This window comes from Diadema antillarum, unplaced genomic scaffold, assembly GCF_040938485.1.
Source record: "Diadema antillarum isolate AM-2024a unplaced genomic scaffold, OU_Dant_1.0 scf00000017, whole genome shotgun sequence".
Taxonomy (NCBI): Eukaryota; Metazoa; Echinodermata; class Echinoidea; order Diadematoida; family Diadematidae; genus Diadema; species Diadema antillarum.
In genome coordinates this window covers 4,550,526-4,569,855 of record NW_027270906.1, presented here as the reverse complement: position 1 = coordinate 4,569,855, position 19,330 = coordinate 4,550,526, and the positions used below count along the sequence as shown (strand labels likewise).

The following is a 19,330-nucleotide window of genomic DNA, read 5'->3' as shown; positions in this document are numbered from 1 at the left end:
AGCTCCCTTTGCAAAAGGCTATGATAAAAAGGGGGAAATGGTAGATGGTTGAATTGTTGTTAAAAAAAAGAGAACTTCAAATAGTAATAGGGTTCTTGAATTGGTCTCATGAATTCTTAGATTCCTAAATTAACAGAATGAAATGCAGAAATTCGGTCAACACAATCACCTTTGTGGCTTTACTCCGTATGTCAAGTTGGCATTGACCAAAAAAAAAAAAATCTTATTTCTCCCTTTAATCTCCCACTTTGTTTTTGAAAGGATATGAAGAGATACAAAGGAAGGAAAACTTACTCCTGCTATTTTTATTCATGTCTATCATTGTGTTAAATTGGTCATTTGTTATCATTGTTAAGGGCGTTTAGAAATGAATTTCAACATATCGATTTCGCAAATTTTACTTTTGTTGCCTTGGAGGACGAAAAGGAAGGTGTTCACTCATGCGTAAAGTTTTACTTTGGTTTGAACTACCAGATTGAGAGCCATTAAATTACGTTTAATTCAGTATGTGATACATTAGTTTTGATCAAAATTGTGGGCCATGAAAAATATGAACTGGAATAGACGCTTCCTTTTCTTTTCTTTTTTTTTGCTGAGCATATTAGTGGCTCATTCGTATGTTTTTCTATTTGAGATGATTTCATTTTTCATTTATATCTATTTTTTCGAGTCACCAAATTGCACCAAAATAGAAAATAAATTTGCTGATATTGGTTTTGTGTGATTTACAGAATTGCGGATTCACTAACACAGTTATCCTTCGAATTAATATCTCTCACCAACTTCTTAGTTTATATTGTCGATGTCAAAGGTTAACAGAAGTATAGACAATGAATACAACGACGTGGTTGCGGAACCAGGCAACCGGCACTAAATATTTTGCTAAACAAATACTTTTTATATTTCGTCACATATACGTGACGCACATGCATTCTTTAAACACACACACACACACACACACACTTTGCATAACTACAAGTAACACTTGTAACGCGCTGCCATAGCCATCATGAACGGCGCAGAGAAAGGCAGAAGGGTAATGAGAAAATGGGATTAAGGAAATATTTACGAAGTCCAAATAACTAGGCTTTACGTAAAAACTTTGTACTTGTGTAAGAGGAGAGAGCAGATTTCGAATGTCTAGTGGAAGTTGATTCCATAGGAATGGACCAGAAATGATCAATCAGTACCCTGAACATCATGAGTTTACATGTGGCACAGCGAGTAAAGATGAGTTTAAAGATCAGAGGCTCCTCGAATTGAAGGGTTGTAAGGAATTATCAAGCTACCTGCGGAAGTTCCCATGAGGACTTGCAGAACTTGCTCCTCCAAGTGATGCTGCCCTGAACAGGATCCGCAGGTTGGATATTAACCTATATGAGGCTATATCCCCCCCCCCCCAAGTTAGACGGCAGAAGAAGATGAAGAAGAATAACAGCTACTAGGGAGCATGTTCCACGTGTGTAGACAGTGATGATGGTGATAGTGACTACTTGTACAATGAATGCAAAAGATGTGTGAGATGGGTCGATCCTTTCGTCCTATGTGGACTGTGGTCAATTTTATCTGTTATGTTAGATGTCTGTACAAATGTATCCAGTTCACCTGACACTGTATCATGAACATTACCTATGTTGACTTTTTTTTTTCAAAATACACGCTCTTTTATTGGCAAACTGGGTACAGTTGTATCGGATACTTGAAATATCTTACATCATTCTGTAATGACAACTATACCCTGGGATCGTTGTACTACAGTCAGAAAATCAAATCCGAGGAAAGAGAAAAATGTGGTTGCAATGAGTGTCGATTAGCAGTAGCACGAAAGTACAGAGCCAATAACCAATCAGGAAGCTGTCACCATTTTGTACAAAATTATAAGAGAGAGTTGATGTACCTCGGATAATGGACAGACAGCAAATAGTTGACCAGTTTTTACTTTCCCACCATTGCCGAAATATAAAAACAATAAAAACTTGATTTGTCATTGTCGGAATGAGTTTCTCAAGTTTTGTTTCTTCGCTTCATTGTGTTGCAGCGGACATCGGTCGAATGTGCATCTTGCTGAATTATGTTACATTGTGCAAGCAATTTTTTGGCATTAGCTGCTTTCCATAGGCATCCCTGTAGAGTCGCGGTAGAGGTTTCGGAGTTCCATGATGCAATAGCGCAGCGCGGCCGGCTAGCGCTCGCGCTGTGTTATGTACACATTACATGCGAAAGAAAAGTCAACGTGGCTTGGCACTGGCACTGCGACTGCGCTTGCACGCACATGTGTAGCGTAGTGTAGACGATCGACCGACTACATGCTGCATCCACGGATTAGTACAGTTGTATTTGATGCTGCTTGAGTTATATGCATGCCTAACTAGTGACTCGACGAGTCGAATCCACTCCGGCCCCGAGACAAATCCAAACCATGAGCACTACGAAAGGAATGTTCAAATTGGACCCAGTGTATGATTTTTCAAACGCGAAACTAGATCTTCCTGACTGTATGTTCAAAATGGCAAATATCCATGATAGAGGGAATACTTCGTCAGCGCCAGAGGGCGAGGTGAGTTCTACTTTTTCTTCACTAGATTTCTATGTTAGATTTCTACACGTCGTATTGTAATGTTGGACATTCAAGCAGTGTAAACTGTTGAGAGAAGGGGACTGTGCATTTTTCGGGTTATACGCAGCCGGTTTATTTCCATATGTCTTCTTATAAATATTAACTCATGCAACACCTTCACGAAAGGTAAATGTAATGATCTAACTGTTTGTATTCTTAATCTGCCCCTTCACTCCTGTAGAAGATTCTAGCTGATGAAAAGGGTGTGTTCGTGTCACAAAGGAAATGAAGAAGTGTCGAGTGTCCTATAAGAAATCTATTTTAACAAGCGCAAGCCCTGTAGTGATGGTGGTGCATTGAGTCAGAAATGAGCTAAAATCTTCTTTGTCAGATGCACCACTGAACGATTAAAGCCTGGGTTGAGAGGATCCTAACTGCGACCAGCCCCAACGTGCAGCATTGGGGCTGCGCCGTTTTCGCATTCAGATCTAAATGTTGTAGTGTTGTACAAAACGGGTGCCGTTCCGGCGCTATATTTCCTTAATTTTTCAACAAAAACTACTAGGAATACTTACATGGGTCGATTAAGCCTAAATGATTCAAATCGGCGACTGTTTGATGCATTTCATTGCTTATGATGCAGAAAATGCTGTCTTATAAGGCAAATATCTTCAGCTCACCGATGCTCACTAAAACTCACAATCACTTGCACATGCGCACAGCATGCATTCACAGCTGTATTGCACGCTACATGATGCATATTCATTTCACCTTATATGCACCGTGCGATGATGCATTATTCATATCCTTGAGCATCTGTAACGTTGACGTCATTGTTAACACATGCGTAGATGCGTACTAATGGATATACACGTTCAAAATAGCAGCAAAGCTCTCCACTAGGGCAGGCCGCTTACTCCAAAAAAATGTGGAAAATTTTGCAGTTTCCAGATAAATTGGTGAGAAGAACCAAGGCAATGGGGTAGTGTATACTTCATTTTTTATTGTCACTGTGTTTATGATAGAAATTTAGCCATGGTTTATTTGTGAAGTTGCCGTATATGTGGCAATAGGGAGTTGTTCGTGATTCTCACTTTAACGAAACTGCGAGGTAGCCGCCAGGACCCGCCGCAGAGCGGCAGGTCTCCGGGGCTAAGAGGATCCCAGCTATTGCATTGCATGCTGTTGTGAATTATGACTCTGCCATCAGGGCAAGGCTTTGTGTTTGACTTTGCTGGCTGATGACAGTGATGACAGTGATGTAGCAATACTGTCGACGTTCAGTCGTTACATATTGAACAGTTAGCTGAGGCAGGTATTTTACACACAGTATGTACCTGCACTCTCTACTCCTGATGAAGTCCTCGGGACTGGTGATTTTCTTTCGTTGCGTCGAAATTGCATGATACACTGAACAGCAGAAAATGTGTAGCTCGATATATTAGATGATGATTCGGGGACCTGAATTTTGATTTTGTTGTACCAAGAATTTCATTATAACTATTTCTATTATAATGGGAGTGCACAGTATATTCCACAACCATACAAGCTAGACAATTGTGAATTGATTAGAGTTATACAATAGAATACTAAGGACGGCAAAGTCTAAACTCATATTTATAATTGATTGAGTCATTTAGTGCAGCACATCATCATAATCCTGAAGTCAAAATCACGATAAAGCCTAGTCACTTTTGGGATTGTCTAAGTCGCACCATAATTCAATATCAAGTAGCAATTTCAAAGTTTCTTGAGTTTTTGCACCATATTAATCTATGATGTATTATTCTATTAAAATCCTCATGTAATGTTATCATTTGTATGTCCCTCCTGTTATGTGAGAAGATTGATCCTGCACTTTCTGCATTGGAGCAAAGGCAAGAAAGTATTCTGACTGAGCTGGAATCTCTGAAAACCCAAGTTGCTGCTTTGTCATCCAAGATCCAACCTGGTGTTACTGTGCAAGTTGCAGCTGCAGCTGTTTCTTCTGGGGGACCTTCCAAACTGGTAAGAATCTTAAGATAGTGAAATATGCTGCTTTTTAATTGTGAGTTTTGGGTTTGCTTCCTCTTTAAAGGCGTCTTGTAAGGGTGAGAAGCCTTTAAAGAGGGAGCATGCCTTTGGGTCCTTTCGCTGAGTTGATCAACAATTGAAGTATTTATAGATGGAAGAACAACATTTGCCAGATCAGAATGATTGATGAAGAACTCAAAGTAATGAGATTGAAAGATGCCTTTTCCTGTGTCAGATGCACTGTGGTATTATTTAACATTGTGCACCATGGAGTTCTGTTTTTTAATTTGTCAAGGAATTAAAGGAGCCCTAGGGCAGCGCCCAGTAACTCTTTAGGTCATGGAGTATGATCATTGGTGAATACCACAACTCTGCACACTTGCACTGGTCCGACGATCTCTGACCAGTAGAAATCACTGTCGGACCAGTAACTTTTCAAGAATGAACCAGTAAAAGAACAGAAAACTGGGTACCTACTGGTCTGACAGACAAGTCGGACCAGTAGAAAAAAAAAATGGGTTAGTGAGCTGCCCTGAATACCACCAGTTTTTCGCTGCAAAAGGAATTGGATGAATCACATGTTTATTCTTTACTCACAAAGTTATAAGAGAGGATGGCAGAAAAAGATGAATTGTATATTTCAGTAAAGGAGAAGTAAATGGAGCGCTTCTTAATATATTCGTGATTTTGAATGTATGCATGTTACTGTTACCCCCATGAAACCTGTATCTAAGTACAGTATGACTTTGTCTAGTAATATCTGTTTTGCTTTATTCATATTGAAAAATTTTGCCCTAATTCACGCAGAAAATCCGAAGTACGAACGGAACGGATGCTTGCGAAGGTGAATGAGTGTGCAGCGCTTGGCTAGTCGACACATTACAATGGGGGTGGCAGCGCTGTGCGTAATTTCCCGCGTAGTGTGTTTGTGCAGGTGACAGAAATCGGGTTAAATCTACAGAACATGAGATGTAGTCTAGGACCTTATCATTCCTTGACAACATTATTTCAGTTGATTAACTGTGTACAATATGTGTATATGCAAGCACCCGGTTGCAGACAGCATGTGGCAAGCGACCGTAACAATCATTTACGTTATTACTACCTGCGAAGGAAATGCACCAGTCAGATTAGAACCATCATCAAAAAATGAGACGGAATGTGGAATGTATTACTTGGTTGTTTCTGCTCCTAAACATACCAGGTAACAGTTATGTTGTTCATGAGGCTGCTACATATCTAAATAATGTCTCACATACAAAAGCATATGGATAATAGATTGTAAATGATATTTGGTGAGAAACAAAAGCTTGAAATCACAGGAATTCACACTGCTGATGACGGCAGACAGTGAAGGTCAACAACTCAAATTTTTGTTAGTAGTCTGTCATGTGATAGTTCTGCATAGATTGTACATGTTCCCTATGGCAGCAATTGTGACTGTGTAGTCTAACTTTACTGCAAAAGTGTGTCAGGACTGCTCAAACAATGAACAAGATTCTTATATCACAAAAATGGGCAGAATGTCCTCTTTCTGAAACCATCCGCCCCAAGTTTGTGTGACCTTCTGTTCCTGAGATATCTCATATGGAAGAAATGCAAGGCGGCAAAATATGCTTGAATTCGCCAAATTTGGACTGTTCGCCATAGACGAATGTGACCCGCTACAACAAAATGATTGTAAAGTCGGGCGAGGTCAATTATTTGAAAATTGCATGATATACTGTAATTCCCTAATCTTTCTGCTTTAAATTGATATATAACAAAAATAATCGGCTGCGGAGATATCGATGTTTATAAGAGAGCATGTCGAGACGTCTGGAAAATCACTGTTTCGAGAAAAGCGCCCTAAAAGTCTTCCTTTCGACGCAATCGCGATCAAGGGACATGCAAGTCAGTTTTCACCTCTGGACAATCGAAGGTAAGCCCTAGCAACCCCCGAAGAGTTCATTCAAGCACATCAGCGTTGGCGGTCTCCTCACCAACCAATCAGTGACCAGCATGTGAGAAGCGGCTGAGCATCGCCCACACGCACCAGTCGACTGGGCAGTGTGCGAGCTTCACGCTTCGGTTAGCAGCAAGCAGCAAACTGACCAATGAGATCACTCTGGTCGTTGTTAGGGGCGGAACCTATCTGTGGCGCTCAATCCAAATTTTCGAACCAGTTTCTACTTCGTTGAAACGCCAAAAAACATGGCTCAGAAAAATGCTATTTTTGGTCTTTCCTTTGATCATTTTGCTTCAAACTTTTGACAGATGATAGAAGACATGTTATACTCCAATAATATATCAAAATCAGAAAATCGTAAGTTTTGACCAATTTTAATGCTCTGACTTCAAACTCGATTTTCACGGCTTCGACCGTGCGCGACTTTAGGACCTTTTTGTTGTAGCGGGTCACAAATCTACTCATAAAGTACTTTTTGATGAAAAGTGCATCACTGCTACAAATGTTACAATAATGACATATAACATAAATAATTCCAGAAGTGTACACTTTCAGAATCCAGATTTTGTGGAAAGATGAGTCAATTTTTTACCCATTTTACGTGCTGTAGCGTTTGCGTGGAAGCGCTTTTTTGCAGATGCCGGAAAGTTAACAATATGTTAAATATAGACATGATGATTACAGCAATAAGAAAAAATATACACAGCTCACTGAATTGCATTAGAGATATTATCTTGACCATTGTAGGGTCATAGAGGGGACCTAACTTTTGGTCCTGTGATTGAATAGTAAGGGTTTAACTTAGTCTGAGTATTTTGTCATTATTTCATTAGAAGCATTGTTACCATGAATTGGTAAGTTTTTTGTCAATTTTTACAGAACTCTGGCTGTCTTTGTGATGTGGTCATCTATGCCAATCCCAACAACCCACCCTATTCACTGCTGGTTCTCTACGAGCTACTGAAGCAGCAGTACCGGTGTATGACTAGGGTCCATGCACACTCCTCTGTTTCATCAGTCCCAGAGAAGCTGCTCAGATACTTCGAAGAAAATGGTATCCATGCAGCCAGCAATAGAGGGGACAACCAGTTGTCTCTCACGCTGATCTGGAAAAATGGTGAGCTAGTGTGATTAGAACTCTCCTGTTCCTTTAAGTACACCTGAAACAATAGAATGTGTTTGGCATAGAATTTTGAATTACAGAAAAAAAAATGGTCTAAATTGAGAAAAAAGTGAAGAGAAGACAAAGAGATGTGAAGAATGAAGATAATTTTACAGTTAGTTGCGGTGTATTATGAAGATTTATTAAGCAGCAAAAACAGACTATTTTCTGCCTTTTAATGTGTAAACTTTTTGAAAGATATGGAAGCACATATAAATGGGAACCTCTATTAATGCTCATGTTAGCATAAAGTTCTGATTTCATTGAGTAAAAGACATCTTCATCCATTTCATTTAAAGATTGATCACTCTTGTTGAATAATATACATCTCTAGAGAATAAAGCTTCTTTCATGCATCACTTCTCTCAATTTCTTAGTTAATCGTTTGTTTGTTTTTTTATGTTCTCCCACTAGATTTAATCGAATTATTGCAGTGATTTAACAATATTAAGTACATTCTCTTGTGTGTCATGTAATTGTGCTTATTTCTATGGTCTCTCTGACGGCACAACTTATACAGGACAGTAACAGTGTAGTGCCAGATCCCAAATCACACTTTCAGACCTCCCAACCATTGAGATTTTAGAAGAAAGAATCTGAATTTTGACCACTTCCAGCTCTTGGTTTAAGGAAGTTTCCCATTCTTATGCCTCCGCCACGAAGTGTCGCCGGAGGCATTATGTTTTCGGGTTGTCCATCCGTCCGTCTGTCCGTCCGTCCGTCCGTAATCAATTTTGTGGACAGCGTATCTAAAAAAACCGTTAGAGGTATCCTAATGAAACTTGGCATGTATATGTATGAGGTGGCGAAGTTGTGCCTTTCAACTTTTAGGTGCTCAAGGTCAAAGGTCAAGGTCAAATGCTCAAAATTTCACTATTTCCCCTATATCTCTGTAATGGCTGGAGGTATTTTCTTGAAACTTGGTGTATACATGGACTGCCAAATAAAGATTCCCTCGAGAGAGTTTTGGGTCATGAGGTTGAAGGTCAAGGGTCAAAGGTCAAGTGAAAATGTTAAAATTTCACTTTTTTCTCCATATCTCAAATATTTTAAGGTATTTTCATGGAACTTAGTATATATGCATGTACTGACTGACAGTGATCATGTAGGGAATTTATAGGTCATGGGTCAAAGGTCAGGGGTCAAAGGTCGAGGTCAACTCATCAAATTGTCATTATTGCCCTCTTACTTATGCAATGCCTGTAGGATTTTTTCTTGAAACTTAGTGTATGCATGTATTACCCAATACAGATTCTCTTGGAAGTTTCTTGTCAAAAGGTCAAAGGCCACAAGGTCAAAGGTCAAGTGAAAGTGCTAAATTTCACTTCTTCTTTAAACTTATAAAAGGGTCAAAAGTTGGGTACAAATCCCTAAATACCTGCACTCTTATTAGACAGTATAGCCATTCATCCAAATAAACCTAGTTCAAGGAAAGTGAACAATCAGTGCATTTGTGACAAACCTGTCATTTTTAATATTTTGCCAGTTATGTGAAACTGTCATCACATATTATCAAGACATTGTGCTATAGGCCTATTCGGAGAACCATGCATTATGACGGAGGCATACCAGTCGCCATAGCGACATTTCTAGTTTTTTTCATATTAATTATGCCACACATGTTGTGTGAACTACTTTATCTTTCTACTTTTGAGCCAAATCATCCGTATTTTTAAGTCAGAAAGGTTGAGAAATCTGCACGTTATGAGCTCTCATGTACTGTTGAGTGAAGTCATAATGGTTTCATTTCTTTTATTACTAATGTGCTTGACCAGTCACCCATGGTCCAGAGATGAAGGTCAAGGCCAGTAGTCAGACCCCTATTCAGGGAGAGGTCAACATCCTCCGCTACCTGTCACGACTCTTGACCCCCGCCTATGACGCTGCCGACATCACCACGGTCACCAGCATCGACGGCTTCCTGGATCTCACCAGCTCCACCATCCTCAAGGGTAGCTCCAAGGAGAAGGCAGCCGCCGTGCGGACGCTGAATTCAACTCTTGGAAAGCGCACATGGCTGGTGGGGGAATCCCCAACGATTGCCGACATCGCCGTATGGAGTGCCCTACACCAGACAGGGCAGAACAGCGGGGCTCCCTCTAATGTCCAGAAATGGCTCAAAGCTTGCGCGGCACAATCTCAATTCAGGACTGCTGTTAGCTCTGTAGCATGATGTGCAGGTGATGCAGATAGTTTAGTGTCAAATCACCAGTTGCTTGCTGATCAGTACAGACAGAAACTGTTTACAGGAATGATAACAACCCATTAGTGTAGAAGATTGTATCAGTCTTGTAGTCTGCTGACAAAGGGTGCTGACCTCTGTGTGTTCTATTCAGAGACAATACTCCAATTTACATTGCACAAAAGTGATGAGAATGGTGAAATATGATTTTAAAAGTGTTCTTCTCCTACTCTTCTGCTGAAACTGCTTGCCTCCATGGTTAGGCCATTTTTTGGATGAGTTATTCTAATTGATTTTTTTTTTTCAAATGCTGATCACCATGATATGAACCGAGATACTGTTGCTATAAAGACAAGTATGTCGCTCATCTGGTGTAAAAGGAGAAATGGGAGAGTGAAAGATACCTACCAGGCTTGATTATTGCTTGTCTGCAAATTCAAAGGAACAAAGACACACAAGTGTGAGCATTTTTACTTGTACAGTGGACTCCCAATATAACAAAGTCCTGGGGACAGGCAATTTTCTTTCCCTATGTATTGAAATTTCGTTATGACTGAACAAATAAACAATAAAAAAAAAAATAGGGAAGATAATGTTGTGGCCCAAATTTTTATTTTGTTGTAACTGGAATTTCATTATAACTATGTTCTTTATAATGGGATTGCACTGTATTTCGTTATAACATTATTTGAATTATGAAACATGCATCTACCATGTAAATCAAACACAATGATAGTGAATTGACTATGGCTTGTGTATATGCTCAACACAACTTAATAGAAAGTGTTGTGCGTGAGTGTATCTCGCTTATGTGGTAATATAACTCGTCTGAATGGCTGCCAGTCCTAAGATGGCTAGATAACTGAGGTTGTACTGTACTTGAAGAAATAACATGGATAAATGCCTAATACTGTGAAGAAAATATAGGGTTGTCAGTCAGTGATGTACTGTAAGGGAGAAGGATTTTAAAGGTGCATGGTCCAGGTGTTTTAGTCAAATGCGTACGCGGGTGCACAGCGCAAGTTTTCTATAGAGACCTACGCTATTGACTCCTCTTTAGCGCTTACGCTGTGGCCCACTTCCCCGAGTCCAAAAAGTCCGATCCACTGTAGTCAGTGGTCCGATCACAGTTCGGCTCATGATTCGGCTGAGGGGGATGACAGTTTTAGCAAACTTCTTTAATGTCATAATAAGAAGCACATATGCACGCACCCTGGCATTACTACAGACTGCGTGATGCGCAGAGAAGACATTGAAGGCAACGTTACTTGGCAACGCCAACGCGCTTTTCTCTTGATGACAGCTCAACTTCGGCAATCTTCGTATCGATGCTAGCGGTGATCGGCAGTGTCATCAACAGCGCCCTCTACACTACCGGGACTATGCACCTTTAACATAGTCCTCATGGCTGTGTAGGGCTGCTTAACCTGTTGAACACTAGTCCCAAGTATACTCTGGCAGGTGTCAGTAGAAAATGTATGTTATGGCAAAATCAGCTTGTCCTCAACAGGTTGAGGTGTAACTCCCTCACATAAAGGCAGAGTGTTTGTGATACAGCATATTCAAACACAAAGATACATACACTTGCCTCGGTCGCTTCGCTCCCTCGCAGACTAACCGCCCCCCCTAAGATGAAATCCTGGCTACGCCGTTGCGCGGAGCTTGGTGTTCTTGGTCAGCTGACTGTTGTTCCATACGCGCCTGTTCAGTTTGGCCATGACTGCGTTAACTTTCCCTATCCTATTGCTTATCTCATTGTCAAGGGAGAGGGAACTGGAGATTGTCGAACCAAGGTAGGTGAAGGAGTTCACTTCTTCCAGATGTGTGTCATTGATGGATATGTCTGGAGGAGAGTCAGTATATATCTTGGGTCAAAATCTTAGTCTTTTTCAGGCTGATGGTTAGTCCAAATTCTTCACAGGCATGGGGCGTACGATCAACCAGCCTCTGCAATCCGACCTCTGTGTTTGATATCAGTGCAGCGCGTCGTCTGGAAACAACATCTTTTCGATATTAGAACCTCAACCTTTGTTTTAGCATGCATGCAGTCGCGCGTGCAGTCTTCGAAATCGTGCTAAAGGAGCATGGAGAAGAAAATTCCAAAAAGTGTCAGTGCAAGAATGCAGCCCTGCTTCGCACACCGCCGCGCTGCTCACAGGGAAGGCATCAGAAGTTCCATCGTTATAGCAGACTCTACTTTGCATGCTTTTGTCAAAGGATGTGACAATCTGGAGCAGTCTCGGGGAGGAGGGGTCCTATTTCTGCAGGAGACTGAAGAGTCCACATCGGTTGACTAGGTCAAAGGCTTTCGTCAGGTCCATGATGGCAATGTACAGCTTTTTTGCTGCTCTCGGTACTTCTATCCCCTGGAGCTGCCGTAGTGAGAAGTTCATGTCTACTGTAGATCGGCCTGCCCTGAAGCCGCTCTGCGACTCTGAATACATCCGGAAGGCAAGACTCTGCAGACGTGGTAGAACTAAACATGTGTGACAACTTTCCCGACAACACTGAGGAGAGAGATGCCTCGATAGTTGTTGCAGTCGCTGCGGTCTCCCTTGTTATTTTAGACAGTGACGATGTTGGCATCACGCATGTCTTGGGGGACGTGTTTTTTTTTTTACCCAGCAAAGACACAAGAGCTTGAGGAGGTGTTACATTAGTACTGGCATGGCAAGATGATATAATTCTATAAAGAAAATAAAACAAAAAATAGTCAAATCATATGTCATCGTTTGAAGTGAAAATGAATTGATTTCTTTTTCTGTTTCTCATCTCTTGATATTCTCATCAAGCTCAAGACCGATGATGGCTCAGTTGCAATGCGATATGTCGTTGAGGACGAAATGTGTTCCGTCGAAGAGGAGACGCGGCATTAACATACATTGTACATGCTCTCAGCTGGGTTTCATGTTGTTAGTCTTTGCCTTCTGCGTCAATCAAGCCGTGTCTCAGAGTAAGTGGATAAATACTACACAATTATTTTTTTTTTCAACGTAGAGCAGATAATGTGCTTCTTTATGTCATAGATTTTCAATTTACAAACAATATAGACTAGCAAATATCTGAGCAACTATAACGGAAATAGTGCAGAATATCATTTGAAAGTCATCTCCGACGAAGGACCTTGATTCGGGTGTACATGGGACCTAACAAGAACTGCTAGATTACTATCATAAATGTTGGCACAATGATTTCCTACCAATATACTAATGATTGCTGTGATTTATTTCAGCTGTAACAAGCCATAATGCAAAAAGGGTGCATCAGAATGCAACAAAAGAATCTGGATATGTCTTAAATGTTGGATTCTGAGAAACATTATTACCGTTTACACAACAGTCGTTTATTTTTACATAGACCTGCATTTATCCCTTTTTCTGATTATCAAGACTTCATTCCAGTCTATGGCGTGCCTATTATTTCACCTCTTAATAATTCTTTTCAAATTTGGTCAATATTTACTAAACAAAAATAATAATGTCCAGACATATACATACTCGTGCAAAGTTTCACAATTTGCTCATTCGTGTGGAGGCAACTATATTGCGTATATTAACGTCCTTTACTGATCAAATTCTTATTCATTTACGTATCTGTGTTCATTGTTGCCAGCTGCATCACCCTATACGAATCCCGTCAGGACTGAAAAGATCAAAATAATCGGTTGATTTTGACATAAATAAGTTCATGACTGCTTCCACTTATTGATATAGTCATTCCTGAGATTGAGTCGCACTCGTCGTGCATGGCTTTTTGTCCATGGTGTTTAGGTGAAGGCGATCTAAGGCTGATGGGAAGCATCCGCCCCAATGAGGGCAGATTAGAGATCTACCTCGAACAGCATTGGGGAACCGTATGTAGTAGGAACTTCAACGACACTGACGCTATGGTTGCGTGCAGGCAGCTAAGTCTGGATTTCACCGGAGCCAAGGTGGTGACGGACCATTACGCCTTTGACCACGGCGTCGGAATGATGTGGTTTACCACGCCCTCATGTAGCGGCAACGAAGACCGTCTGACAGATTGTTTTATTCGTGATTACCAGGAAATGCTTTTTGGGTGCGACTTGATCATAGACGTCGGTATCAGGTGCCTGAGATCAGTGAGAGGTAGGTTTTAATTCAAAATGTTGTTAATTTCGCCGTTCACATGTGAAACGTGTGATTTGTCATGCATTAAAAAGGTGAGAAAGGCAATTCACCAACTTGGAAGGACTTCACGGAAATTGCCCGTACAAAACAAAATAAATAGGGTCGGCCTTTTCATTCATTCATATCACGTCATAAATTTGATTGGTTGGGTTTTGTTTTTTCTTTTTACTTTCTCGAGGAATAGGCCTATGATGCAGATATCTTATCAGTAATCATGCCTGATGTCTTCTTTTTTTCTTCATATATGATGTACGTGAAGTTGCCGAGGGAGCCAATGAGGGACTTCAAAACAATGGTACGTATTTTTCCCCATAATATTCATTTACTTCCATTCAAATGATACCAAAAACAGCAATTCAATTTAGTATTACTGTACAACGTGTAATATAAATAGTTCTTTTAGTAACATATTTTCGAACTAGGAAATAGAAATTAAAAAATGTAACTGTTGATACACACAATTTAAGTTAACGAAGATAACAACTGAGACACACATTTACCTCAATAACAAATGGATCGAAAATAGTACAGAAAATTACCAACAAAAAAAAGCTATTTTATCTAAATTTCATTTTATGTCATAATCAATACCATCACAAAACAACTCCCCTTTACATCTGCTCCTGATAATATACTTTTACAATAGTTATCCAAAACATTAAAAACCCTCCATGTATCTTCACCTCCCCTCCCCTTTAAATTACAAATATCAGACAGGAGTCTGTCATTGCTCGTGATGTCCTATTCCCATCCTCACCCCGCGCCTCAGTATTACATCAGGGCCGGCGCAGCCGTGGGGGCCGTGAGGGCTCGGGCCCCCGCACTTTTTGTGCACCATACAAAGGAATATATAAGGTGACATCACTTTGGGCCCCACACTTTTTTCAACCCGGAAGTACGTAAGTGGCACTAAAAAAGAAATAGATCGAGATCTTGAAGTATGGCGGCGGTAAGGTTATGTGTTTTGTCTGAAGACCTTTTTTTTTATAACACCCGGAAATGGGAGGGAAGAGAATGAGCTGAGGACCTTTTTTTTTTTTTTGCTTGTCAGCTGAAGAAACCCGGAAGTGGACGGGGAGAGATGAGGGACTTTTTTTTTTTTGCTTGTTAGCTCATGAAACCCGGAAGTGGGCCCCCACACTTTTGAAAACACTGCGCCGGCCCTGTACATAACCACCTGCAGGGCGGATCCAGGAATTCCGTAAAGGGGAGACGCCTTTACAAAATTAAAGGCAGAGTTTACCATTTGCAGATGGAACAAAAACACAGCATTAGTGCTTCTAAATAGTTCTAAAATGTAAGGGATAGAAACAACCAATGTAAAAATTTGAACCAGTATAATCGATGTTAAGTATTTTTAAATATATAAAATGTGAACAATACGTATAATAAAAAATGTTTCCAGATTAAACCGTCTACAGTTATAGTTTAATGAGAAAAACGGTGATATCTCCTTATATTTTAGGCTTTGTTGCAAAAATTTTATATAGTAGGGTGTTTTGTGATACAACTGACCCACACAGTATTATGCATCTAAAGTGATATCTTGAAAATATTTTAAATCACTGCTCCAAAAGGTCAACAGGACCATAATGGGGGCGCACGCCCCCCCCCCTCATTTTTTTCTTTTTATTTCTTTTGTTTAAAAAAAAACTAAAGAGGGGGCGCGCCCAGTGCGCCCCCCTCTGCATCCGCCACTGACCTACCATTCCCTTCTCTCCACAATCCGCAGCCCACCCATGCCCATTACAACTACTAATATACTACCTAACCACACACGCACATAATGAATGCTCAGCTACACACACAAACAAAACCATCTCATCTTCAGGAATAAGGCACAGCGCTTTTATAAGTCCAGTCGGAGAACTTCTTGGGAACATCCCTTTCAGGTCATATACACATGTGAGGGAATGCGGAAATAGAAAACATGAGCAAAAGTTTAATGAAAACTGGACAATCTGTTGGATCGCTGGATATGAGAACTACTAAAGTTTGTGATGTCACATGACATTGTGTAGAACGATATAAAGAAAATAATTTTATAAAGAAAATTCAGTTTCTTCGATTCAATTCACTTTTCTTGCATAATTCATGAGCACTTGACTTGCCTCTATAAAAATGCAGGGGGAATAATATTACCCTTAACTAGGTGTTTCAAAAAAACATTTCCCACTTTTGATTCTTAATAATTCATAAACTATATATCAGATAACACTGTCATTGATATGAGTAATAGCTGAATAGTGTACAATTTGGTTGAAGGTGGTTTGAATATGAAAACATAAATCAGTTTCATGAAATCCATGATTAATTTCACAGTTAGGTTCCAGGTTTTGCTCTATTTTCAACCCTCTGTACAAAATTTCACTTTGCACAGGGGTCAATGGGTGTGTATGGGAGTGTGTGGTTAACACCCTGACAATGGTCCTAAACAATGGTTAGGGTTTGAATGCTTCATTATTTATTCATGAGAAATTCCACTATCACAACTAGTCTTTATTCAGCCTCTGGCAGTATCTGTGTAAAGTCAAACGCCTGCAGATACTGTCGTTGGGTCTCGATAGGTGCTCTCCCTACTTCTGAAAAACGAAATTACAATGAATACCTTCTGTTCTATCGTAAACATGGTGACAGGAAGCAAAGAAAATCAATTAGAGTATACACTTGTGTAAATGGAGCCTTAAATAAATCTACTGTGAAACATATCGCCCCAATGATAAATGCTGCTGAACTCTTTATCAAAAATGATTTCTTTTTATCAAAAAGCGAAAAATTTGTCTGACTATTTAATTAGTAGACAGTTGTATTAAAATGAGGAACTTTAGATCATTCATGCTTATTTATATCCCAAATTTAGTGATATGTGAAGCAAAAATTGAAAATGATTGCCAGCTGGAACGGAATGTGGTGTTTGGAAGCACATGGAAGCATATGTGCTTACTTTTTCCATGTGCATACAGTTTACCCTTTACCGTGCATGAATCCAGACTAGCAGTGCCCTGGGCAATCCACATGAATTATTGATTAAGCATTCATGTGCCAGGGAGCACGAGACTGACGCCTAGTCAACAGGTGGTTCAGGCATGTCTATTGTTCAGGGCCATTGTCAGCACACACTCACATACACATCATTGGTTCCTGTGCAAAGTTCATTTTTGTACAGAGGGTTAAAATTTGATCAAAATCTGAAACCTTACTTCAAAATCAATCTTAGATTTAATGAAACTGATTTATGCTTTCACATTTAAATTACCTTCAACCAAATTGAACACTATTCAGCTATTATTTATATCAATGACAGTTTTATCGAATGAATAGTTTTTGAGCTATCAATGATCAAAAGTGGGAAATGTTTTTTGAAACACCTAGTACATCAGTGACAAATCGAGGGAATGTGTATTTTTTCTGAAAATTATATTTTGTGATATTCCCTTTATATTTTCCATGTCTCGTTCTACGCACATGACGTCGTCAACAGGACGGTAGTAGTTTTCTCATCCAGTAATGACTGGGCAGAAACTTACAAAATTTATAGCTTTTGAACAGATTGTCTGATTTTCGTCAAACTTTCACTGATGCGTTACTAATATTGGATAAGGCTGATGGAATTCACATCTTTACAGTGATTACTAGTCATACAATCATTTTATACCATTAAGGCCTTACGCAATAATTACTGACGAGACATCAAACCAACCACTAACCTGCGTGTCCCTTCAATCGGTATAATTGATATGAAATAGGTATGTATCTGAATTTTTTCTATTTTGTTTTCATCTCCAAAAATTTCTTGCCAAACATAAGTTATCATTCCTTTTTTTTCTGACTGGTCAGAATTTTGGATACCAGCAACCCCGGTTTTGGTTGGCATCGTGATCGTATTTGGAATCATCTGCATCGTTTACAGAGCCAGCCGATAGAGGTCGCCATCTCGTCTACAAACATCATAATACTAGTATTTATACCGTTATTTCCCAAGCTGCCAGGACCAACGCGACTTCAGCAAAGGCCACACCTTGGGAGCAGCATCACATGGTGCTGATGTAGCAGTAAAATGTGCCTTAAGAGCTGAGAACCCGTACAGGGCCGGTATTCATAAACGTGTAGGAGTCGTAGGGGCCCGGGCCCTCACCTGTGATTCGGTGTGTACACGAATAGAGTACCATTATGTAGCGTAAGAGTAAATCTCGTATCAAACATAGTGCTCACTATTACCAGGTCCTTTCATTACTAACATAAATATCCCCTAAATACCAGTGTATATACTCTTCATGACCGTGTCTGTTGTTGCAATGTGTCAGTGGGGAATAGTTGATAATTTATGAGCTCCCATGTATGTTAAACTAGTCAAAACGACAGCAATTTACTTTATCAGTATTTATTATCATTATGATTATCTATTCGGTATTTGCAAGATAATACACGTGATAACAGATAAACAAAACAAGCAAAATACAAGGGTACAAGATGTCAGGCTTTTCCTGGTGCGCTTCCCTAAGTTGCCGGGTAGGAAAAAAATCAAAATCACTATTTGACATCAATGTGATATTTTTTGTCTTTCTTAATAAACTGAAATACGTTTATGTACTCTATATAGTTCACGTGAGGCTGTCGGAAACGTTTACAGGAATATCAACTGTACATGTACATGTATAACATTTTTAGCAAGATATTGAAATGTCTATGTTTGTGATCAATAAATCGAACACAAGTGTAGACTTGTACTGCTTTATTGTTTAGTGTTGTCGCTGTCTCATGATAAAAGCCATTACTAATGTATACATTATGTCCATTACTAGTAACATTTTTTGCTTCAGGAACTACATGACGCCACATCTGAATCGTGGTGGAGAAAAAAAATCATTTTATGAATTCGAGGAGGCGGTGGCAAGACTTATTCGATACACGTGCTTAATGTCATGTTTTCAGCCAAAAAACCCACAAACAAATGACAAAAAACAAAAAACAAAACAAAAAACTTTACTAATACTTCATGTAAAGTGTTAGCTTATTATTAATGTAACAACAAAGTTTATGCCAAGTCCTGTACTGGCACTGATATATTCAACTCATGAATGAGCGAGCCCTTGTTAACAAGAACAGCAACCAAATCAGAGTACATTGTACTATGCTCGCCACTAATCTCTAGTGGGATACACAGGGATCAGTGATTGCCCACTGCCCGCTCTGTCAAAGAGATTTTATAACATCTCTTTGTCGTGTTTGCAATAGTGACATACTGCCACCTACGATGAGAGTTTGTGATCGCGCACTGCAAAATTATAATACATGTACATGTACATAGGTGTTGGGA

At 39.8% G+C, this 19,330-nt stretch overlaps 1 protein-coding gene across 1 annotated transcript; it reads left to right on the top strand.

Moving 5' to 3' along the window:
- Positions 1 to 2,369: 2,369 nt before the first annotated feature.
- On the top strand, positions 2,370 to 10,937 carry LOC139726706 (aminoacyl tRNA synthase complex-interacting multifunctional protein 2-like). The gene is made up of 4 exons (XM_071637693.1): positions 2,370 to 2,557; positions 4,403 to 4,564; positions 7,398 to 7,635; positions 9,456 to 10,937. Exons 1-4 carry the CDS (start codon positions 2,420 to 2,422, stop codon positions 9,851 to 9,853), a joined length of 936 nt encoding a protein of 311 aa, XP_071493794.1. The 5' UTR covers positions 2,370 to 2,419; the 3' UTR covers positions 9,854 to 10,937.
- Positions 10,938 to 19,330: the final 8,393 nt, after the last annotated feature.

Excerpts from the sequence above, each read along its gene's own strand:
- LOC139726706 (XM_071637693.1), top strand. The coding sequence starts at position 2,420 with ATGAGCACTACGAAAGGAATGTTCAAATTGGACCCAGTGTATGATTTT. Across the intron at positions 4,565-7,397 it reads CTGGGGGACCTTCCAAACTG|AACTCTGGCTGTCTTTGTGA; the intron begins GTAAGAATCTTA and ends CAATTTTTACAG. Across the intron at positions 7,636-9,455 it reads CACGCTGATCTGGAAAAATG|TCACCCATGGTCCAGAGATG; the intron begins GTGAGCTAGTGT and ends GTGCTTGACCAG.